At 42.1% G+C, this 26,146-nt stretch overlaps 1 protein-coding gene across 1 annotated transcript in view; it reads left to right on the top strand.

Moving 5' to 3' along the window:
* Nucleotides 1-26,146, top strand: part of xxylt1 (xyloside xylosyltransferase 1) — an 83,635-nt gene that overhangs the window by 24,496 nt on the left and 32,993 nt on the right. The window contains exon 4 of the mRNA XM_041839756.2: nt 12,198-12,330. Within this exon, the coding sequence (XP_041695690.1) occupies nt 12,198-12,330 (133 nt within the window). The remainder of the gene's footprint in view (nt 1-12,197; nt 12,331-26,146) is intronic.

Raw genomic sequence — 26,146 nt, 5'->3', positions numbered from 1 at the left:
AGTTCGCGGCCGCTGTAGGAATTCATAGAAAGACCGTTGACGACCTCTATGGGTTCTAAAGGGTTTTTAATTAAAGAACTGTCAATCTTTCAACTTACTGTTGAAAGTTGTAATAGTAGAATGGGAAAGGTGAAATTTCGAGATTGGGTAGTGCGTCATCAGTATTCCTCTTGTCATGTCAGTCATTACTTTAGAGAGCTATTTATAACTTGTCAGAAATGTCCAGATCAACTAGTCCATGTCAGCTAATGTTTTTAGCTAGGTTTTTTAGCCCATAGATTTTGTAGTAATGTTCAAGTTACTCAAATTTCACTTGAATACACATAAGACATAGTCAAATGTATAGAATTTGAGGAAAATGAGCTTTAAAACTGCAACATTTTCTCTCCGCCAACAAGAGGGTTGTGAACAGTTTGTCATGAACAGTGCTTGTGCTCATAGAAATAGACGTGGTGCGCAGGGGGGGCGTGGGATGTTCCCCAATGCTGGAAGGGGGGCCTGAGTGGAAATAGTTTGGGAACCCCTGCCCTGAGTAATGTTCTCTGTTGCTGTTGTTGTCAGTCATCTTGAGGTTGAGACACTACAGACAGGGCAGCAACAGTGTAATGCACTCGCTGCCTCTTTACCTCTGACAGACAATGCAGCCCACAGCTACTACGCTGTGTAAAAATAGATAGAACTGGGATGGATAAAGCTTGTCTTGGTACCCATTCCATTTTTATTCAATATGAGTAATTGAAAATGGCACAGCAGATTGCTGGCCTGAAGCATAGTGAGAGGAAAATGAGGCAAGGTGTTTGTAGATTATGTTGGTGATAGTGGATTAAGTTATGAAAGGGACTGACTCATTACCAATGTAATAATAATAATAATAATATGCCATTTAGCAGACGCTTTTATCCAAAGCGACTTACAGTCATGCGTGCATACATTTTTTTTTTTTGTGTATGGGTGGTCCCGGGGATCGAACCCACTACCTTGGCGTTACAAGCGCCGTGCTCTACCAGCTGAGCTACAGAGGACCACAATGTACATAGCAACAAGATACTGCAGACAAAATAAGGCATAGGCCTACATGATCTGGAGATCAGGTGATGACCACACCTCACATATTTTCTTTTAAAGAAGCAAATGGGAAAATAGAAGACCATGTCCCCCTCCCAAAACCCAAGCCCCCCATTCAATGCCACATACTTCACCTCAGACACAACATTCCCTTAAGGCATGATTTAGACAAAGCAGTGTTGTGCAGCCAGCCTGCCTGCCCCATCATGGCCTGCTGAAACCTGGTCCGTGGAGACGGTCTTTGCTGGTCCGCACGCTCGGTTGGACGCCGGAGGTGGGCAGGGGCGGTGAACCTGCAGTGACCCCTCCGGTTTGGGAATTGGTCTCTCCCTCCGGGTAAACTCGGCCTGGTGAAATTAATCTGAGTTGGCCGAACACAAACATTCTGTTATCGTGCACTGTAACGTTACCCCGAGGCACCGGCCAGAGAGCCTCCAGCTCCTCCGGTATGGTCAAATGTCACCCTGCATTTCCCTATCAGTATTAATAGGGAATTTGATCTGTGCAGTTCAAGTAAAAATTAAGTTTGTTTTAAAGGCCATCCTGCTGTCATTGACGGTTAAAGTGAAACGGCGATGGGAGAGTGTGAGTGAATGTGACTCTGCCTGTGTGGGCCTTTATGATTGATGTGGTTATATTATAGCTTAACACAATCATGTATCAGACAAATACTCTACTCCTGCTTTCCCCTGTTCCAAAGCAGGCCGTTTTAAGCCCCCTCAGAACGAACAAAGTCAGCATTAGCCGGGCATGACTCACCACCGATCTCCCTCTTCTAACGCAACACATGAAGGCATTGTGAGGGGGACTTCCTTGTTTAAAGAGCAGGGGAGAAAATGGTTGACACTCTGCAGAGTTCAGTTTCCGCTGCTTGTTTGGACAGAGACCGACCCTAAAATATCTCTCTGGCCAAGGTCTCCGTGGAGGCTCTGCTCTAGCCCAGTCACCCAGCATTGTTCTTGTTTCAACAGGCTTAGTTTAGGACACTTGTTTTCCTTTTTCCATATACAGGCCCATTGTCTGTGCAGTCTGGCCTCTCCAGGCCAGGGCCCCGAGTTCGGTTTGGCCTTTCCATTGTGACCTCAACCGTCAGATTGGGACAGAGACACGTTTGATTACAGTGCATGCCACTGTCTGACCACAAGAAGCTGGAAAACTGTTTCTTGTTCTATTATTTGTTAGTATTGTTAACTGGAATCACGTTTTTCTTGCTACACTTAGGCAGCGATTGCTTGTACTGTAGATAGGCCTAGATAATATTGGCTGATGCATAAAAAACAGTGAGCTGGGTTGGGGTCATCACCGACACATCACCGTTCTTACTTTGCGTTATAGATACTCAGTGTCATGGGTGTCAAACCCCTTACCCTAATTAACATTTTTTTTGCATAAGTCCCTGAATGGTCTAGAAATCAGAAAATGGGTCTCGCACCCAGGGGAGCGGCTCTCCCTCACTTTTTTCTATTTGAGAATACACGGAGCTGGTAAAACTATTTCTGGAAAATGTATTCTGATAAATTATAAATAAGTTATTTAATTACCACTAAAATTCCATGAAAAACGATGGCATGACAAACCAGATAAATATGTATAGCGGCCTAGAGGTAGGTAAATGGTGGTTTCTTCCCAGTCTTCTCTCTGGCGGTGGCGAGAATGATGAACTGTAGGCTACGTGTGCACTGCGGAGGCCCGTCAGATGCTTGGCCACTTTGATAAATCAGAAAGTAAAAAAACAAATCCTTAAATTTGCGTCATCATTATCCCTTTTCAGCATGCACGGTTAGCAGAGGCTTATTTTTGGGCAGCTGGCTAGCTGTCATAGACATAATGGCGACAAAACAAACAAGCATTGGTGCAATTTTTTTGTTTGTTGCAAAAGCTGCAGCAACTACCACCACCAATAGGCCTGACAACAACACAAACAGCCAGCAAGTCGACATAGGTGAAGATCCTGATCCAGCTCCCTCCTCATCTGACCTGGCTACTAGCATGGCAGCCCCCACCACAACCTTGACGGCTCCCTCCCAGTCTCCGGGTCCAGGCCTGATCTCCGCAACACTGACAGTTCCCAATCACACGTCCTCAGCTACCAATCCCACCACCACCTCAGCTACCTCTGTTCCCTCAGATGACAGAACAGCTCCGCTCCCTGCAGCTGGTACCACCACCACGGCACCAATAGGCCTGCTACCATGCGCTGATGTATGGACAAACAGTATGTGGAGGAACAAACAGGAGGCATACCCATGAATAGATTGTAAAGAAGATAAGCTGGGCTGCAAAATGTGCAGATGTCACACAAAGTCTCAAGGGTTGAAACTTTTTTAAACTAATGCCGTTTTGTACAAAGTAAGTCAGTGGGTCAAATCGCATCGCACAGCTGAAATCACGGTGAAAAATGTATCCAACACAAGCAATCAAGAGTGCACGAACAGGCACAACAAATCATTGACCACGATAAAGAGGAGACTCTTGAAAATATGTGTGACAGCATGAATGCATCCTACCTGAAAGCCACCTGTGCTGTTTTCAGGTCAGCCTACTATCTTGCCAACAAGGACAGGCCTTATTCTGATCTACTTGAGCTGCAAAACATCAATGGGGTAGACATTGGGTATGGACTGATTCCCATTACAGCACTGCTCAAATAATAGACCATAGTACAGTGGGGAAAAAAAGTATTTAGTCAGCCACCAATTGTGCAAGTTCTCCCACTTAAAAAGATGAGAGGCCTGTAATATTCATCATAGGTACACGTCAACTATGACAGACAAAATGAGAAAAAAAATTCCAGAAAATAATAATAATAATAATAATAAGCCATTTAGCAGACGCTTTTATCCAAAGCGACTTACAGTCATGCGTGCATAAATTTTTGTGTATGGGTGGTCCCGGGGATCGAACCCACTACCCTGGCGTTACAAGCGCCGTGCTCTACCAGCTGAGCTACAGAGGACCGTTAGACAGGGTTAACACACCATTATACTGCTGGTTAGACAGGGCGTTAAAGGGAGAGTGCATAAATACTCAAATAAACATATGGCTGGGAGTCAGGAGGTAGTCTTGAATAACTTTATTGTATTTTTTAGAAATAAGGAACTGCCGCTTATAGCCACATGAACAGGAAGCTTACAACCACACAGTGTATGTTGCCTTATAAATTATATACTGAGTGAACAAAATATTAGGAACATCTTCCTAATATTGAGTTGCAACCCCTTTTGCCCTCAGAACAGCATCAATTTGTCAGGGCATGGGACTCTACAAGGTGTCGAAAGCGTTCCACAGGGATGCTGGCCCATGTTGACAAGGCTTCCCACAGTTGTGTCAAGTTGGCTGGATGTCTTTTGGGTGGTGGACCATTCTTGATATACACAGGAAACTGTTGAGTGTGAAAAACCTAGCACCGTTGCAGTGCTTGACACACTCAAAACGATGCACCTGACACCTACTACCATACCCCGTTCAAAGGCACTTAAATCTTCTGTCTTGCCCATTCACCCTCTGAATGGCACACACAGACAATCCATGTCTCAATTGTCTCAAGGCTTAAAAAACCTTCTTTAACCTGTCTCCTCCCCTTCATCTACACTGATTGAAGTGGCTTTAACAGGTGACATCAATAAGGGATCATAGCTTTCACCTGGATTCACCTGGTCAGTCTGTTCATGGAAAAAGCAGGTGTTCCTAATGTTTTGTAAACTCAAAATCACATTGTAGGATTTTTAATGAATTTCTTTGCAAATTATGGTGTAAAATAAGTATTTGGTCAATAACAAACGTTTCTCAATACTTTGTTATATACCCTTTGTTGGCAATGACACAGGTCAAACGTTTTCTGTAAGTCTTCACAAGGTTTTCACACACTGTTGCTGGTATTTTGGCCCATTCCTCCATGCAGATCTCCTCTAGAGCAGTGATGTTTTGGGGCTGTCGCTGGGCAACACGGACTTTCAACTCCCCTCCAAAGATTTTCTATGGGGTTGAGATCTGGAGACTGGCTAGGCCACTCCAGGACCTTGAAATGCTTCTTACGAAGCCACTCCTTCGTTGCCCGGGCAGTGTGTTTGGGATCATTGTCATGCTGAAAGACCCAGCCACGTTTCATCTTCAATGCCCTTGCTGATGGAAGGAGGTTTTCACTCAAAATCTCACGATACATGGCCCCATTCATTCTTTCCTTTACACGGATCAGTCGTCCTGGTCCCTTTGCAGAAAAACAGCCCCAAAGCATGATGTTTCCACCCCCATGCTTCACAGTAGGTATGTTGTTCTTTGGATGCAACTCAGCATTCTTTGTCCTCCAAACACGACGAGTTGAGTTTTTACCAAAAAGTTATATTTTGGTTTCATCTGACCATATGACATTCTCCCAATCCTCTTCTGGATCATGCAAATGCACTCTAGCAAACTTCAGACGGGCCTGGACATGTACTGGCTTAAGCAGGGGGACACGTCTGGCACTGCAGGATTTGAGTCCCTGGCGGCGTAGTGTGTTACTGATGGTAGGCTTTGTTACTTTGGTCCCAGCTCTCTGCAGGTCATTCACTAGGTCCCCCCGTGTGGTTCTGGGATTTTTGCTCACCGTTCTTGTGATCATTTTGACCCCACAGGGTGAGATCTTGCGTGGAGCCCCAGATCGAGGGAGATTATCAGAGATCTTGTATGTCTTCCTTTTCCTAATAATTGCTCCCACAGTTGATTTCTTCAAACCAAGCTGCTTACCTATTGCAGATTCAGTCTTCCCAGACTGGTGCAGGTCTACAATTTAGTTTCTGGTGTCCTTTGACAGCTCTTTGGTCTTGGCCATAGTGGAGTTTGGAGTGTGACTGTTTGAGGTTGTGGACAGGTGTATTTTATACTGATAACAAGTTCAAACAGGTGCCATTAATACAGGTAACGAGTGGAGGACAGAGGAGCCTCTTAAAGAAGTTGTTACAGGTCTGTGAGAGCCAGAAATCTTGCTTGTTTGTAGGTGACCAAATACTTATTTTCCACCAAAATTTGCAAATAAATTCATAAAAAATCCTACAATGTGATTTTCTAGAAAAAAAATTCTCAATTTGTCTGTCATAGTTGACGTGTACCTATGATGAAAATTACAGGCCTTTCTCGTCTTTTTAAGTGGGAGAACTTGCACAGTTGGTGGCTGACTAAATACTTGTTTTCCCCACTGTATAATAAATACTACAGTGAGGGGAAAAAAGTTTTTGATCCCCTGCTGATTTTGTACGTTTGCCCACTGACAAAGAAATGATCAGTCTATAATTTTAATGGTAGGTTTATTTGAACAGTGAGAGACAGAATAACAACAAAAAAATCCAGAAAAACGCATGTCAAAAATGTTATAAATTGATTTGCATTTTAATGAGGGAAATAAGTATTCGACCCCCTCTCAATCAGAAAGATTTCTGGCTCCCAGGTGTCTTTTATACAGGTAACGAGCTGAGATTAGGAGTACACTCTTAAAGGGAGTGCTCCTAATCTCAGTTTGTTACCTGTATAAAAGACACCTGTCCACAGAAGCAATCAATCAATCAGATTCCAAACTCTCCACCATGGCCAAGACCAAAGAGCTCTCCAAGGATGTCAGGGACAAGATTGTAGACCTACACAAGGCTGGAATGGGTTACAAGACCATCGCCAAGCAGCTTGGTGAGAAGGTGACAACAGTTGGTGCGATTATTCGCAAATGGAAGAAACACAAAATAACTGTCAATCTTCCTCGGCCTGGGGCTCCATGCAAGATCTCACCTCGTGGAGTTGCAATGATCATGAGAACGATGAGGAGAATCAGCCCAGAACTACACGGGAGGATCTTGTCAATGATCTCAAGGCAGCTGGGACCATAGTCACCAAAAACAATTGATAACACACTACGCCGTGAAGGACTGAAATCCTGCAACGCCCGCAAGGTCCCCCTGCTCAATAAAGCACATATACAGGGCCGTCTGAAGTTTGCCAATGAACATCTGAATGATTCAGAGGAGAACTGGGTGAAAGTGTTGTGGTCAGATGAGACCAAAATCGAGCTCTTTGGCATCAACTCAACTCGCCGTGTTTGGAGGAGGAGGAATGCTGCCTATGACCCCAAGAACACCATCCCCACCGTCAAACATGGAGGTGGAAACATTATGCTTTGGGGGTGTTTTTCTGCTAAGGGGACAGGACAACTTCACCGCATCAAAGGGACGATGGACAGGGCCATGTACCGTCAAATCTTGGGTGAGAACCTCCTTCCCTCAGCCAGGGCATTGAAAATGGGTAGTGGATGGGTATTCCAGCATGACAATGACCCAAAACACACGGCCAAGGCGACAAAGGAGTGGCTCAAGAAGAAGCACATTAAGGTCCTGGAGTGGCCTAGGCAGTCTCCAGACCTTAATCCCATTGAAAATCTGTGGAGGGAGCTGAAGGTTCGAGTTGCCAAACGTCAGCCTCAAAACCTTAATGACTTGGAGAAGATCTGCAAAGAGGAGTGGAACAAAATCCCTCCTGAGATGTGTGCAAACCTGGTGGCCAACTACAAGAAACGTCTGACCTCTGTGATTGCCAACAAGGGTTTTGCCACCAAGTACTAAGTCATGTTTTGCAGAGGGGTGAAATAATTATTTCCCTCATTAAAATGCAAATCAATTTATAACATTTTTGACATGCGGTTTTCTGGATTTTTGTTGTTGTTATTCTGTCTCTCACTGTTCAAATAAACCTACCATTAAAATTATAGACTGATCATGTCTTTGTCAGTGGGCAAACGTACAAAATCAGCAGGGGATCAAATACTTTTTTCCCTCACTGTATATACAGTGGGGCAAAAAAGTATTTAGTCAGCCACCAATTGTGCAAGTTCTCCCACTTAAAAAGATGAGAGAGGCCTGTAATTTTCATCATAGGTACACGTCAACTATGACAGACAAATTGAGAAAAAAAAATCCAGAAAATCCCATTGTAGGATTTTTAATGAATTTATTTGCAAATTATGGTGGAAAATAAGTATTTGGTCACCTACAAACAAGCAAGATTTCTGGCTCTCACAGACCTGTAACTTCTTCTTTAAGAGGCTCCTCTGTCCTCCACTCGTTACCTGTATTAATGGCACCTGTTTGAACTTGTTATCAGTATAAAAGACACCTGTCCACAACCTCAAACAGTCACACTCCAAACTTCACAATGGCCAAGACCAAAGAGCTTTCAAAGGACACCAAAAACAAAATTGTAGACCTGCACCAGGCTGGGAAGACTGAATCTGCAACAGGTAAGCAGCTTGGTTTGAAGAAATCAACTGTGGGAGCAATTATTAGGAAATGGAAGACATACAAGACCACTGATAATCTCCCTCGATCTGGGGCTCCATGCAAGATCTCACCCCGTGGGGTCAAAATGATCACAAGAACGGTGAGCAAAAATCCCAGAACCACACGGGGGGACCTAGTGAATGACCTGCTGAGAGCTGGGACCAAAGTAACAAAGCCAACCATCAGTAACACACTACGCCGCCAGGGACTCAAATCCTGTAGTGCGAGACGTGTCCCCCTGCTTAAGCCAGTACATGTCCAGGCCCGTCTGAAGTGCATTTGGATGATCCAGAAGAGGATTGGGAGAATGTCATATGGTCAGATGAAACCAAAATATAACTTTTTTGGTAAAAACTCAACTCGTCATGTTTGGAGGACAAAGAATGCTGAGTTGCATCCAAAGAACACCATACCTACTGTGAAGCATGGGGTTGGAAACATCATGCTTTGGGTCTGTTTTTCTGCAAAGGGACCAGGACGACTGATCCGTGTAAAGGAAAGAATGAATGGGGCCATGTATCGTGAGATTTTTGAGTGAAACCCTCCTTCCATCAGCAAGGGCATTGAAGATGAAACGTGGCTGGGTCTTTCAGCATGACAATGATCCCAAACACACCGCCCGGGCAACGAAGGAGTGGCTTCGTAAGAAGCATTTCAAGGTCCTGGAGTGGCCTAGCCAGTCTCCAGATCTCAACCCCATAGAAAATCTTTGGAGGGAGTTGAAAGTCTGTGTTGCCCAGCGACAGCCCCAAAACATCACTGCTCTAGAGGAGATCTGCATGGAGGAATGGGCCAAAATACCAGCAACAGTGTGTGAAAACCTTGTGAAGACTTACAGAAAACGTTTGACCTGTGTCATTGCCAACAAAGGGTATATAACAAAGTATTGAGAAACTTTTGTTATTGACCAAATACTTATTTTCCACCATCATATGCCAATAAATTCATTAAAAATCCTACAATGTGATTTTCTGGATTTTTTTTTCTAATTTTGTCTGTCATAGTTGACGTGTACCTATGATGAAAATGACAGGCCTCTCTCATCTTTTTAAGTGGGAGAACTTGCACAATTGGTGGCTGACTAAATACTTTTTTTCCCCACTGTATATAGAATAATTGACCATATAGCCTTTGATATGCACAATACTAATAACAAGTCTACTAGCCTTAGCAGCAAAACTAAGTTGATAGTTTATCTCAAATGTAAAACCGACAAGACCCGTGACCCAGATTTAGTCTTGATCTTATCGAGCTTCCCAACCAAAAGGCAGAGACTCTGTAACATTTGTTAGGATGCTTGTGTGGTCACGGATTCAACAACGATTGTGTGAAGAAACACTTTGCAAGTGATGGTGCCAGTGTCATGCTTGGGAAGAAATCAGGCGTTGCACGCAGGCTCTCCCAGCACTATCCCAACCTTGTTGTGTGGCACTGTCTAAACCATAGACTTGAACTGGCAGTAGGGGACGTAGTGTCAGAGGTTGGTGGTGTGAACCACTTCCATATCTTTATGAACAAATTGTACACTGTATACATTCGATCTCCCCAAAACCAGAACCAACTCGCTGATTGTGCTGCCAAACTTCAGCAACAAGTGTCAAAAATAGGACACGTATTGGGAACATGCTTTTTCTGCACAGTGTGTGCAGTATGGTCCAACTTTGAAGCGCTCTGTGCTCACTTTTCAGATTCAGAGATTCAGTGTTTAATAGTCACATGTACAGGGTTGCAGGTGTGATTGCAGGGTACAGTGAAAATCTTAGGCTCCGAGCTCCAACATGCAGGCAAAGTGAATTAAAATAATGAAAATTGTAATAAAAAACAACAACAATATAAATGTAAATAGCACTATATACATCATAACTGTAGCAGTGATGAATAAATGTCCATTGGGGTGGAGTCAGAGTAAAGACTGTTGAGGGGGTGTGATGGGGAAATGTCCATAGGTGGAGTAGCAGGGGGGGAAATGTCCATAGGGGGAGTAGCAGGGGGGAGTAGGTCGCTGACTAGTGGTGGCTATTCAGCAGCCTGATGGTCTGAAACTATTGGCCAGTCTTCCAGTTTTTGCCATGATGCTCCTGTACTGCCCGCATCTGAGTGATTGAAGCAGGGAGAACAGGGCATGGCTTGGGTGCTTGGGGTCCCTGATGATCTTCTTGGCCTTCCTGCGACACCTGGTGTTGTAGGTGTCCTGTAGGGCAGGCAGTGTGCACCCAATGGTGCATTTCGGCTGCATGTATCACCTTCTGAAGCGCCTTGCCGTCTGCGGCGGTGGAGTTGCTGTACCAGGCTGTGATGCAGCCTGACAGTATGCTCTCGATGGTGCTCCTGTAGAACACTGTGAGGGCCCTAGGGGACAGGCCGAATTTCTTCAGCATCCTGAGGTTGACGAGTCGCTGTCGTGCCTTCTTCACCACTGTGTCCATGTGGTTAGACCATTTCAGATTCTCTCACTACATCTGTCGGTACAAACTTTGAGGAAATATATATATTTTTTTTTTGCTCCCTCACCTAAACAAATTGTACTACACCACTGTTCGAACCAATAGATCATGTGGTTTTCCCATGAAAAATCATTGAGTGCCAAATGATTGCACCACCTGGACACCCAGCTAGATTTGGGACTTCTTCTTGTACCTGGATTTCTTTCTTGGAGGTTGGTTAGCAATTCACACTTCTTGGACCCCCAGATAACTTTCTTGAACCATCAGGGGGCACACTGAGATCACTTTCTTGGACTACTAGATTGGGTTTTTGGACCATCTGCGTACGTGGTCTAGATCAGTTTTTTGGACTTTAAGGTTACTATTTTCTATAACACTTGTTAACTGTATTGTACAATATACAAAGTTGTGAGTGACATCTTTAGAGTCGCTGTAACATTTTAGCAGTTCGAGATGCCAAGACCCAATGCATGGTTTTCAGATTGACACCGATTGATACTGCTCTGTTGTCCATTGCACAGCAGTCCAGCACCTTAAGTATTTCCTAACCTTTCACTGCCATGCCAATCAGCAAAACACAGGAAGATGGAACAATGAACAGATGAGTCTGTATTTCCTGGGGTGACTGTGTCCACAGAGTGCTGCTTCCTGGCTATTAGTGATGGGGGAAAAATCGATACAGTTATGTATCGGGATATTATTTTTGACGATATAACGTATTGTCAAAAATAAGTCGTAAGTCGCTCTGAATAAGAGCGTCTGCTAAATGACTAAAATGTAAATGTAAAATCTATTGTTTTGACTGTCGCAATATTATTTTTGGGCTAGTTGGCTGTACCTGTACCAAAACTCCAATATGTTTCTTTCATAGCTTGTTCTACATCTTCTTTTTAAATAGGGAGATAATTTGTTTTCAGCACTTTTATTTCCATGACTGATCAAAACTAATCTTCTCATTGCTCTCTCTTGTCCCTCTGCAGCAGACATATGGTGAGCAATATGTTTGGAACATGAAATAGTAATAAAATCACAGTATCGAATCGTAATACATAAAGAATCATGAGAATCGCAATACATATCGTATCGGCACCTAAGTATTGTGGTAATACCATGAGATCCCTGGCAATTCCCAGCCCTACTGGCTATTGACCGGTGGTAGCTACCCAGAAACGGGGCCTACATCAGCGCTATAATTAGCGATGCACGATATCAGCCTTCATATCGGTATCAGATGATGGCTAAAAACATATTTGGTATCGGACGATAATCAGAATCATTTCATAGCCGATAGTCTTGGCTGATATGATGTATAGCCAAAGTAATCTGCTACTCAAGGGGTGCTAGCAAGACATTTTAATTTCTGAGTAAAAATGTATTTAACGCTTTGTTTCAGATCTGCAGTGCATTGTACAGCTGGACCTGGATCTGAAGTACAGGAGCAACATCAGGGAGCTGTTTCTGGAGTTTGATCGCTTCCCTCCTGGAGCTGTGATCGGCATTGCCCGAGAGATGCAGCCGGTATACAGGTATTCAACACACAATAAACACACACACACACGTACCTTTGTTTTATTATCCTTGTTGGAACCAAACAATTGATTCCCATTCTAAATCCTATTTTCCCTAAACTTAACCTAACCTTAACCCTATCTCCTAAACCTAATTCTAACCCTAAGTGTAACCCTAACCCCTAAACCTAACCCCTAAGCCTAAAATAGCCTTTTTTGTTGTGGTGACCGGTGAATATACAGTACCAGTGAAACGTTTGGACACACCTACTCATTCCTTTCTTTATTTTTACTATTTTCTACATTGTATAATAACAGTGAAGACATCAAAGCTATGAAATAACACATGGAATCATGTAGTAACCAAAAAAGTGTTAAACAAATCAAAATATATTTTATATTTGATATTCTTCAAATAGCCACCCTTTGCCTTGATGACAGCTTTGCACACTCTTGGCATTCTATCAACCAGCTTCATGAGGTAATCACCTGGAATGCATTTCAATTAACAGGTGTGCCTTCTTAAAAGTTAATTTGTGGACATTTTTTCCTTCTTAATCCCCCCCCCCCAAAAAAAAAAAAAGTATAATTGTAAAGTGGTTATCCCACTGGCTATAGGGTGAATGCACCAATTTGTAGTCGCTCTGGATAAGAGCGTCTGCTAAATGACGTAAATGTGCCCTTGAGCAAGGCACTTAACCCTAATTGCTCCTGTAAGTCGCTCTGGATAAGAGCGTCTGCTAAATGACTAAAATGTAAATGTAAATGAGCCAATCAGTTGTGTTGTGACAAGGTACGGGGTGTATACAGAAGATAGCCCTATTTGGTAAAAGACCAAGTCCATATTATGGCAAGAACAGCTCAAATAAGCAAAGAGAAACGACAGTCCATCATTACTTTAAGACATGATGGTCAGTCAATACGGAACATTTCAAGAACTTTGAAATTTTCTTCAAGTGCAGTCGCAAAAACCATTAAGTGCTATGATGAAACTGGCTCTCATGAGGACCGCCACAAGAATGGAAGACCCAGAGTTACCTCTGCTGCAGAGGATAAGTTCATTAGTTACCAGCCTCAGAAATTGCAGCCCAAATAAATGCTTCACAGAGTTCAAGTAACAGACACATCTCAACATCAACTGTTCAGAGGAGACTGTGTGAATCAGGCCTGCATGGTCGAATTGCTGCAAAGAAACCACTACTAAAGGACACCAATAAGAAGAAGAGACCTGCTTGGTCCAAGAAACACGAGCAATGGACATTAGACCGGTGGAAATGTGTCCGTTGGTCTGGAGTCCAAATTGGAGATTTTGGGTTCCAACCGCTGTGTCTTTGTGAGACGCGGTGTGGGTGAACGGATGATCTCCGCATGTGTATTTCCCACCGTAAAGCATGGAGGAGGAGGTGTTGTGATGTGGGGGTGCTTTGCTGGTGACACTGTCTGTGATTTATTTAGAATTCAAGGCACACTTAACCAGCATGGCTACCACAGCATTCTACAGCGATACGCCATCCCATCTGGTTTGGGCTTAGTGGGACTATCATTTGTTTTTCAACAGGACAATGACCCAATACACCTCCAGGCTGTGTAAGGGCTATTTTACCAAGAAGGAGAGTGATGGAGTGCTGCATCACATGACCTGGCCTCCACAATCCCCCGTCCTCAACCCAATTGAAATGGTTTGGGATGAGTCGGACCGCAAGAGTGAAGGAAAAGCAGCCAACAAGCGTTCAGCATATGTGGGAACTCCTTCAAGACTGTTGGAAAGGCATTCCAGGTGAAGCTGGTTGAGAGAATGCCAAGAGTGTGCAAAGCTGTCATCAAGGCAAAGGGTGGCTATTTGAAGATTCTCAAATATAAAATATACTTTGATTTGTTTAATACTTTTTTGGTTACTACATGATTCCATATGTGTTATTTCATAGTTTTGATGTCTTCACTATTATTCTACAATGTAAAATTATAGAAAAACCCTTGAATGAGTAGGTGTGTCCAAACGTTTGAATGGTAGTGTATCTGCCCACAATATCCAACAGAACACAATGACATTACATGTACAGTAGGGTCTGAAATGATTGACACCCTTGATAAAGATGAGAAATAATGACTGTATAAAATAAACAATTCAAATACTGAGCTAAAAATTTGGAAATTGTATTATTTTATCCTAATACAATTGCTCAGAGAAAGATATTTTGTGTAACAGGTAATACTTTTTTTCTCAAAAAGGTAGGGGGCAAAAATTATTAACACCCCTAAAGATTCGTATAAATAAAGTAGTAAAATGTTCCTTGTTTTACTATCCTTGTGAGGACTTCTGGTCACCAGAAGGATAGTAAAACCAAGCACACATGCACACGTGAGGAATCTTGGGTTGGAAAACATCAGTGTGTTATTGAAAAAATGAAATCACTGCCACAAACTATTGTACAAACCAAGACCATTTCACATCACAAAAATCAATATCTTAAACTCTGACAAACATCATCATAGTACTATTTCAGACGAGAGAGCAGACCAGAACTTTCTCCTGAAACGTATGGCTTTGGGTGGCAGAGAGGCAAAACTGGTCGATATGGTCTTGTGGCCAGTCGATGCCAGCCTGTTGAAAGTGGGGCACTCTAAAAGCTGAAAGGAGATGGCACTTTTTGAGTTCCGAGTGCTCCCTTGCCACACATTCCCACTAAAGTGACAGTGACAGGAGCTGGCAGAGAGGAGGTCCACTCAGAGCCCTGCTGTCAAGGGCTGTCCAAATGGAAAGGGGGAGGAAGTGAGAAGAGGGGAGTTGAGAGAGACCAAGATGTGTTGAGAGTCTGAGGAGGAGGGTCGAGAGTCCAGTGGGAGGGGGGAGGTTGGAGGTGGGGGAGTCAGGGAAGGGGATGGATGCAGGCACCAAAAGGAAACGTGTGTGTATGTTACGACATTCTGAAGGTCACTGTGTTTTTAGGCTGCAACAACAGGAAGCACTGTGCTGCTGTGCTCATCAGTGCTGCATCACTCTCTCTCTCTCTCTCTCTCCACTGGAGGACAGTTCCCTTTCTTCCTCTCCTTTACTCTGATGCCCTCTCCTTTCTGGTGTCAAATAAAACTAATTGCGGAGACATAAGAGCCAATCATATGGTTCTAGGAAGCGTCCAGTTGCCCTGTGAGTGTGTCCAGTGTCCACAGCCCTCTGCTTAATTACTTTCCTCCCTAAGGTATTTGTCTGCTCACGTTAATCCCACAGTAATTAGTTCTGCCACAAAGCTGTGTGTGTTTGCAGGGAAAACTTGCACTAGATAAACATACTCCTCTGTAATATTCAGGGGACAAACAGACAATGTCTTAACAGGTACTTATCAAACAGATTTTTTTTTTTTTTTGGGGGGGTTGCCATTACATCAATGTCATTGTCATCCATCAAGGAGCTCTGGGGTAGTTTCAGAGATTTTCTGAATAAGTTTCAAGTACATACTCCAGTAGATAAGCTCCCAAAAAAGACCATATTGTTCGATTTGGTATAGAAGTGTGAAAATTGGCAGACTTGTATAATATTTAGCGTTGAACAAAACCTGAAATAGTGCCATTTCAGCAAAGCTTTGTGTCAGACTGTAGCGCCTCCTGTAGGTCATGGCTTCCCCTGTGTTAGGTCTACATTGCCCCAAAATAGCTTACAATGTTTGTATTGGTTTGAAGAACACATTGCATCAACAACCAAAACCATATGTTCTTTGTTTTTACCTTGATGATCGCAACAATGATGAAAAACCATCAGAAATAACAGTAAAATGTTGATAATTTCACTTTCAAAGTGGTGTATTAAATACAAAGTTACCATTTATACTTTTATACCGTTTATAGAAAAGTGATGTGTTCCCTGATGTCTACTAGTTACAATGATACATAATATGATATTACAGTGAACCAAATATAAACGCCACATGCAACAATTCCAAAGATTTTACTGAGTTACAGTTCATATAAGGAAATCAGTCTATTGAAATATATTCATTAGGGCTTAATTTATGGATTTCACATGACTGGGAATACAAATATGCATCTGTTGGTCGCAGATATCTTAAAAGTAGGGGCATGGATCAGAAAACTATTCAGTATCTGATGTGACAACCATTTGCCTCATGCAGTGCAACATCTCCTTTGCATAGAGTTGATCAGGCTGTTGATTTGTGGCCTGTGGAATGTTTTCTCTTTTTTTTTGGGGGGGGGGGATGGATCAGCTTAATATTGCAGATAGATTGTATCTTCTATCAATGTAATTGTCTGCATCACTTCCAATCCCCCATGTTTTTTATATATATACTCCCCTTTATTACTTTTCAACCCTGCCATCCTTTCCCTACTTGGAGTAAATTAGTGAACAACAATGCCCAGGCCTCTACTTCCGGTCTATACTTACTATCTACACCTTATGGACACAGTTAATTTTACAATAATTCTATTATATATATATATATATATACACACACAGTGGGGAAAAAAAGTATTTAGTCAGCCACCAATTGTGCAAGTTCTCCCACTTAAAAAGATGAGAGAGGCCTGTAATTTTCATCATGGGTACATGTCAACTATGACAGACAAAATGAGAATTTATTTTCCAGAAAATCACATTGTAGGGTTTTTAATGAATTTATTTGCAAATTATGGTGGAAAATAAGTATTTGGGCAATAACAAAAGTTTCTCAATACTTTGTTATATACACTTTGTTGGCAATGACACAGGTCAAACGTTTTCTGTAAGTCTTCACAAGGTTTTCACACACTGTTGCTGGTATTTTGGCCCATTCCTCCATGCAGATCTCCTCTAGAGCAGTGTTGTTTTGGGGCTGTCGCTGGGCAACACAGACTTTCAACTCCCTCCAAAGATTTTCTATGGGGTTGAGATCTGGAGACTGGCTAGGCCACTCCAGGACCTTGAAATGCTTCTTACGAAGCCACTCCTTCGTTGCCCGGGCGGTGTGTTTGGGATCATTGTCATGCTGAAAGACCCAGCCACGTTTCATCTTCAATGCCCTTGCTGATGGAAGGAGGTTTTCACTCAAAATCTCATGATACATGGCCCCATTCATTCTTTCCTTTACACGGATCAGTCGTCCTGGTCCCTTTGCAGAAAAACAGCCCCAAAGCATGATGTTTCCACCCCCATGCTTCACAGTAGGTATGGTGTTCTTTGGATGCAACTCAGCATTCTTTGTCCTCCAAACACGACGAGTTGAGTTTTTACCAAAAAGTTATATTTTGGTTTCATCTGACCATATGACATTCTCCCAATCCTCTTCTGGATCGTCCAAATGCACTCTAGCAAACTTCAGACGGGCCTGGACATGTACTGGCTTAAGCAGGGGGACACGTCTGGCACTGCAGGATTTGAGTCCCTGGCGGCGTAGTGTGTTACTGATGGTAGGCTTTGTTACTTTGGTCCCAGCTCTCTGCAGGTCATTCACTAGGTCCCCCCGTGTGGTTCTGGGATATTTGCTCACCGTTCTTGTGATCATTTTGACCCCACGGGGTGAGATCTTGCGTGGAGCCCCAGATCGAGGGAGATTATCAGTGGTCTTGTATGTCTTCCATTTCCTAATAATTGCTCCCACAGTTGATTTCTTCAAACCAAGCTGCTTACCTATTGCAGATTCAGTCTTCCCAGCCTGGTGCAGGTCTACAATTTTGTTTCTGGTGTCCTTTGACAGCTCTTTGGTCTTGGCCATAGTGGAGTTTGGAGTGTGACTGTTTGAGGTTGTGGACAGGTGCATTTTATACTGATAACAAGTTCAAACAGGTGCCATTAATACAGGTAACGAGTGGAGGACAGAGGAGCCTCTTAAAGAAGAAGTTACAGGTCTGTGAGAGCCAGAAATCTTGCTTGTTTGTAGGTGACCAAATACTTATTTTCCACCATAATTTGCAAATAAAATCATTAAAAATCCTACAATGTGATTTTCTGGAATTTGTTTTCTCAATTTGTCTGTCATAGTTGACGTGTACCTATGATGAAAATTACAGGCCTCTCTCATCTTTTTAAGTGGGAGAACTTGCACAATTGGTGGCTGACTAAATACTTTTTTCCCCCACTGTATCTCTTAACACCATCCAAATAGGATTTCTATTTGCCATATATATTTCAACCGTACTGTGATGTTTTACAAAAGTTCTGAACCTTTCTATTCTCATTGCTTCTACAGATTGTGAATCAATTTTTTTTTTTTTGGCTAAAAGTATTATTATATTATTGATCGATTGACTATGACTTTTCAGATCACCCAGTAATGCTATCTGCAAGGTTAGCTCCAGGTAAATATTGCAATCCTAAAGCCATTCCTGGACCTGTGTCCAAAAACAAGCTACAAATGGACAGAACCAAAACAAATGATCTAATGATTCTGTCTCTTCACAGCAAAATCTGCAGAGCTGGGAAGATTGTATCCCCCATATAAATAACATTCTATTGGTAGCAAGAATTTTATATAATAATTTTAATTGAAAGATTCAAATTTTTGAATCCGGTGTCGTTTTGCGTGTCAGTTCATAAACACTATGCCATGGGATCGGTACGTCAAAAATCTCTTCCCAACTATTTTGCAATCTATATGGGACGGCTGTCAATCCTTTGGTCCTTAAGTGAAACTGATATACTTTTTTATTTATCACAGTTTTCCTTAACCAATTATGTTCTTTAATGCAAGGCTGACAGACAAGTTCCTTACTTTCTCCCCCTTCCACTTTCCTCTTCCACTTTTGCGGTAAGGCTGCAATTATTTGGTTGTAATTTTGGGTAGAGCAGACATTTCCATATGTTTTTGTTAGCTGCATGTGCGACATAACTCCACCAGTCCTACCGATGATATCATTTACAAAGATTATACCTTTTTTTAAACATTCTGTCAAAAAATAAAGGTTTTTTGTCAATTAGTATATTTGAATTTAACCACAATATTTGTTGCATTATTTGTTCTGTCGTTTCTGGAGGATTAAATTGAAATTGCAACCAACTTTCTATGGCTTGTTTTAGAAATAGTGATATTTGGGAGATTATTTCCTTTTCAAATAACTGCAAATGAGTTGTTGTAATCTGAATAAAGGGAAAAAGGCCTTTCTTGAACATTGGGTGAGACAATCTTACTAATTTGCTTGAGAACCAGTTCGGATTTAAGTATAACTTTTGTATGACTGAAGCTTTTAGTGATAGGTCTAATGCTTTAATATTTAATTTCTGTCCTCCGAATTCATATTCATTATATAAATATGCCCTTTTAATTTTGTCTGGCTTGCCTTTCCAAATAAAATTGAATATTTTCTTCTCATATAATTTAAAAAACTGTTCGCTAGGCGTAGGCAAGACCATAAGCAAATAGGTAAACTGGGATAATACTAAAGAGTTAATCAGGGTGATTTTTCCACAAATTGACAGGTATTTTCCTTTCCATGGTAGTAAGATCTTATCTATTTTTGCTAACTTTCTATTAAAATGTATTGAAGTGAGATCATTTATTTCCTTTGGGATATGTATTCCGAGTATATCCACATCACCATCAGACCATTTTATTGGTAAACTACATGGTAATGTAAAAATTGTATTTCTTTTAGTGATCCAATACGTAATATAGTACGTTTGTCATAATTTGGTTGTAATCCAGAGAGGTTAGAAAATGTATCTAGATCCTCTATGAGGCTGTGGAGGGATTCTAGTTGTGGATTTAAAAGAAAACATGAATCATCAGCGTACAATGACACCTTTGTTTTTAAGCCCTGGATTTCTAATCCTCTGATATTATTATTGGATCTGATTTTAATAGCTAACATCTCGATGGCCACAATAAATAGATATGCCGATAGTGGACAACCTTGTTTCACTCCTCTTGACAGTTAAAAACTTTCTGAGAAATAGCCATTATTTGCTAATTTACACCTAGGGTTACTATACATGATTTTGACCCATTTTATAAGAGATTCTCCAAAATTGAAATGCTCCAGGCATTTATATATAAACCCCAGTCAAACTTTATCAAATGCCTTTTCGAAGTCTGCTATGAAAAGCAGGCCTGGTTTCCCATATTTTCCATAGTGTTCTATTGTTTCCAATACTTGCCTTATATTATCTCCAATGTATCTTCCATGTAAAAAACCTGTCTGATTAGAATGAATAATATCCGACAATACCTTTTTAATTCTATACGCTATACATTTTGCTAGAATTTTTGCATCACAACACTGAAGTGTAAGGGGCCTCCAATTTTGTAAATGGACTGGATCTTTATATTTTCCTCTTGTATCCTGTTTCAGTAATAATGAGATCAGACCTTCTTCTTGAGTGTCAGATAATCTACCATTTACATAGGAGTGGTTAAAACATGCTAATAACGGTCCTCTTAGTATATCAAAAAAGGTTTGGTATACCTCGACTGGCCTGTGGAATGTTGTCCCACTCCTCTTCAATGGCTGTGTGAAGTTGCTGGATATTGGCGAGAACTCGAACACGCTGTCTTACACGTCGATCCAGAGCATCCCAAACATGCTCAATGGGTGACATTTCTGGTGAGTATGCAGGCCATGGAAGAACTGGGACATTTTCAGCTTCCAGGAATTGTGTACAGATCCTTGCGACATGAGGCCGTGCATTATCTTGCTGAAGCATGAGGTGATGGCGGTGGATGAATGGCACGACAATGGGCGTCAGGATCTCATCACGGTATCTCTGTGAATTCAAATTGCCATCGCTTAAATGCAATTGTGCTCGTTGTCCGTAACTTATGCCTGCCCATACCATAACCCCTCTGCCACCATGGGGCACTCTGTTCACAACGTTGACATCAGCAAACCGCTCGCCCACACAATGCCCTACACGCTGTCTGCCATCTGCCTGGTACAGTTGAAACTGGGATTAATCCGTGAAGAGCACACTTCTCCAGAGTGCCAGTGGCCATCGAAGGTGAGCATTTGCCCACTGAAGTCGGTTAGGACGCCGAACTGCAGACAGGTCAAGACCCTGGTGAGGACGACGAGCACGCAGATTAGCTTTCCTGAGAAGTTCTCACAGTTTATGCAGAAATTATTTGGTTGTGCAAACCCACCGTTATATCAGCTGTCCGTGGCTAGTCTCAGACGATCCAGCAGGTGAAGAACCCGGATGTGGAGGTCCTCGGCTGGCATAGTTACACATGGTCTGCGGTTGTGAGGCCGGTTGGACGTACTGTCAAATTCCCTAAAACGACATTGAAGACTGCTTATGGTAGAGAAATGAACATTTGATTTGATTTATTAGGATCCCCATTAGCCGACGCCAATGGCGACAGCTAGTCTTACTGGGGTCCGACATATAACGAAAATACATTACAGACAAAATACTTTACAATTGGCATACTTTTAAAAACATGAACATGTAGTGTGTGTGCGCGCATCTATCAGTTACACATACCTGTCAGTACGTACACATAACAAGTAGGTCACATGGGGGAGAGGCGTTGTGCCGTGAGGTGTTGCTTCATTTGTTTTTTGAAACCAGGTTTGCTGTTCACTTGCGCTATATAAGATGGAAGGGAGTTCCATGCAATCATGGCTCTGTATAATACTGTACATTCAAACATTAAATTCTGTGACAACAGCTCTGGTGGACATTCCGGCAGTCAGCATGCCAATTGCATGCTCCCTCAACTTGTTAAATCTGTGGCATTGTGTTGTGTGACAAAACTGCACATTTTAGAGTGGCCTTTTATTGTCCCCAGCACAAGGTGCACCTGTGTAATGATCATGCTGTTTAATCAGCTTCTTGATATGCCACACCTGTTGGGTGGATGGATTATCTTGATAAAGGAGAAAAATGCTCACTAAGAGGGATGTAAACACATTTGTGCCCAAAATTTGAGAGAAATAATATTTTTGTGCTATTGGAAAATGTCTGGGGTCTTTTATTTCAGCTCATTAAACATGGGACCAACACTTTATGTTGTGTTTATATTTTTATTCAGTATATATACTGTGTCACTTATAAGAAAACCTGCTATGTACATATCACTCTATGTAATATCCCACAGGAATTAGGGTTGGGCAGTATCCAGATTTTCATACCGTTTCTGTACCATACCTGGTTATACAGTATAACGTACAAAACAATTTATGCAACAGGATCTTGATCCAGGAGGGGATTGAATGTCTCTGCTGTCAAGATCAAGCTTCTTGGTTACATCTAGCCACTTAGCTAGCAAGTCAGCCAACCCAAATGCATAGCTGGAGCCCTGAGTTGGATATAATTTATTTAACACATCTTACATTTCTTATAGGTATACTTAACTGATAGTTATAAGCACTGGTGTAGCATGCACCCCCGCGGCCCCCGCAAGGCGAGGGTGCCCCCAACCCCCAGAAATAAAATAAATATATATATTATTTTATTTATTTTTTACGGTATTGAAAATCATACCGTCGGTATTTCAAAATACCCCGGTATATGGTATAAGCGGTATATCGCCCAAGCCAAATAGGAATTCATTATGTCAAGCAGGGAGATAGGTAAGCAATTTTAACAAAATGGCAGTATGATGACACCTGAGAACTTTTACAAAAAGCCAAGTATGTCTAACTAAAAATGCCTAGGTATAGTGCCAAACCTGGCACCATCCCTACGTGAAGCATGGTGGTGGCAGCATCATGCTGTGGGGATGTTTTTCAGAGGCAGGGACTGGGAGACTAGTCAGGATCGAGGGAAAGGTGAACGGAGCAAAGTACAGAGAGATCCTTGATGAAAACCTGCTCCAGAGTGCTCAGGACCTCAGACTGGGGCGAAGGTTCACCTTCCAACAAGACAACGACCCTAAGCACACATCCAAGACAACGCAGGAGTGGCTTCGGGACAAGTCTCTGAATGTCCTTGAGTGGCCCAGCCAGAGCCCGGACTTAAACCCGATCGAACATCTCTGGAGAGACCTGAATATAGCTGTGCAGCGACGTTCCCCATCCAACGTGACAGAGCTTGAGATGATCTGCAGAGAAGAATGGGAGAAACTCCTCAAATACAGGTGTGTCAAGCTTGTAGCATCATACCCAAGAAGACTCGAGGCTGTAATCGCTGCCAAAGGTGCTTGAACAAAGTACTGAGTAAAGGGTCTGAATACTTACGTAAATGTAATATTTAAATTTGCACAAATTTCTAAAAAACTGTTTTTGCTTTCTCATTATGGGGTATTTTGTGTAGATTGATGATGGAAAAAAACTATTTAATCCATTTTAGAATAAGGCTGTAACGTAACAAAATGTGGATAAAGTCAAGGGGTCTGAATACTTTCCAAATGCACTGTGCCTTGCAAAAGTATTCATCCCCCTTGGCGTTTTTCGTATTTTGTTGTATTACAACCTGTAATTTAAATTGATTTTTATTTGGATTTCATGTAATTGACATACACAAAATAGTCCAAATTGGTGAAGTGAAATGAAAAAAATAACTTGTTTCAAAGAATTCTAAAAAATAAATAACGGAAAAGTGGTGCGTGCATATGTATTAACCCCCTTTGCTATGAAGCCCCTAAATAAGATCTGGTGCAACCAATTACCTTCAGAACTCACATAATTAGTTAAATAAAGTCTACCTGTGTGCAATCTAAGTGTCACATGATCTGTCACATGATCTCAGTATATATACACCTATTCTGAAAGGCCCCAGTCTGCAACACCACTAAGCAAGGGGCACCACCAAGCAAGCGGCACCATGAAGACCAAGGAGCTCTCCAAACAGGTCAGGGACAAAGTTGTGGAGAAGTACAGATCAGGGTTGGGTTATAAAAAAATATCCGAAACTTTGAACATCTCACGGAGCACCATTAAATCCATTATTAAAAAATTGAAAGAATATGGCACCACAACAAACCAAGAGGGCCGCCCACTAAAACTCACGGTCCAGGCAAGGAGGGAATTAATCAGAGAGGCAACAAAGAGACCAAAGATAACCCTGAAGGAGCTGCAAAGCTCCACAGCGGAGATTGGAGTATCTGTCCATAGGACCACTTTACGACAAACACTCCACAGAGCTGGGCTTTACAGAAGAGTGGCCAGAAAAAAGCCATTGCTTACAGAAAAAAATAAGCAAACACGTTTGGTGTTCACCAAAAGGCAAGTGGGAGACTCCCCAAACATATGGAAGAAGGTACTCTGGTCAGATGAGACTAAAATTTAGCTTTTTGGCCATCAAGGAAAACGCTATGTGGTTTTGGGGGGTGAATAATTATGCACGCTCAAGTTTTCTGTTTTTTTTTATTATTTCTTGTTTGTTTCACAGTAAATAAATATTTTGTGGTAGGCATGTTGTGTAAATCAAATGATACAAACCCCCAAAAAATCAATTTTAATTCCAGGTTGTAAGGCAACAAAACTTTCGCAAGCCACTGTATGTGTATCCTTTAACATTTTAGCACAAAAGTGGCGAAAAAGTGCCTTAATCTACCTGGGTTAATGGTTTTTGTCTGTTTTCAACCTAGTTTGAATTTGTTTTACTTCCAAACCCTAAATGTTGTTATTTACACTACCAGTTAAAAGTTTGGACACACCTACTCATTCAAGGCATTTTCATTATTTTTTTAAATGTTTGACATTGTAGAATAATAGTGAAGACATCAAAACTATTAAATAACACATATGGAATCATGTACAGTGAGGGAAAAAAGTATTTGATCCCCTGCTGATTTTGTACGTTTGCCCACTGACAAAGAAATGATCAGTCTATAATTTTAGTGGTAGGTTTATTTGAACAGTGAGAGACAGAATAACAACAACAAAAAATCCAGAAAAACGCATGTCAAAAATGTTATAAATTGATTTGCATTTTAATGAGGGAAATAAGTATTTGACCCCCTCTCAATCAGAAAGATTTCTGGCTCCCACTTAAAGGGAGTGCTCCTAATCTCAGCTCGTTACCTGTATAAAAGACACCTGTCCACAGAAGCAATCAATCAATCAGATTCCAAACTCTCCACCATGGCCAAGACCAAAGAGCTCTCCAAGGATTTCAGGGACAAGATTGTAGACCTACACAAGGCTGGAATGGGCTACAAGACCATCGGCAAGCAGCTTAGTGAGAAGGTGACAACAGTTGGTGCGATTATTTGCAAATGGAGGAAACACAAAAGAACTGTCAATCTCCCTCGGCCTGGGGCTCCATGCAAGATCTCACCTTGTGGAGTTGCAATGATCATGAGAACGGTGAGGAATCAGCCCAGAACTACACGGGAGGATCTTGTCAATGATCTCAAGGCAGCTGGGACCATAGTCACCAAGAAAACAATTGGTAACACACTACGCCGTAAAGGACTGGAAATCCTGCAGCGCCCGCAAGGTCCCCCTGCTCAAGAAAGCACATATACAGGCCCGTCTGAAGTTTGCCAATGAACATCTGAATGATTCAGAGGAGAACTGGGTGAAAGTGTTGTGGTCAGATGAGACCAAAATCGAGCTCTCTGGCATCAACTCAACTCGCCGTGTTTGGAGGAGGAGGAATGCTGCCTATGACCCCAAGAACACCATCCCCACCGTCAAACATGGAGGTGGAAACATTATGCTTTGGGGGTGTTTTTCTGCTAAGGGGACAGGACAACATCACCGCATCAAAGGGACAATGGACGGGGCCATGTACGTCAAATCTTGGGTGAGAACCTCCTTCCCTCAGCCAGGGCATTGAAAATGGGTCGTGGATGGGTATTCCAGCATGACAATGACCCAAAACACACGGCCAAGGCAACAAAGGAGTGGCTCAAGAAGAAGCACATTAAGGTCCTGGAGTGGCCTAGCCAGTCTCCAGACCTTAATCCCATAGAAAATATGTGGAGGGAGCTGAAGGTTCGAGTTGCCAAACGTCAGGCTC

The sequence above is a fragment of the Coregonus clupeaformis genome, chromosome 20 (genome assembly GCF_020615455.1).
Source record: "Coregonus clupeaformis isolate EN_2021a chromosome 20, ASM2061545v1, whole genome shotgun sequence".
Classification (NCBI taxonomy): domain Eukaryota; kingdom Metazoa; phylum Chordata; class Actinopteri; order Salmoniformes; family Salmonidae; genus Coregonus; species Coregonus clupeaformis.
The sequence above is the reverse complement of the archived record's forward strand: the minus strand, read 5'-3'. Positions and strand labels throughout refer to the sequence as shown.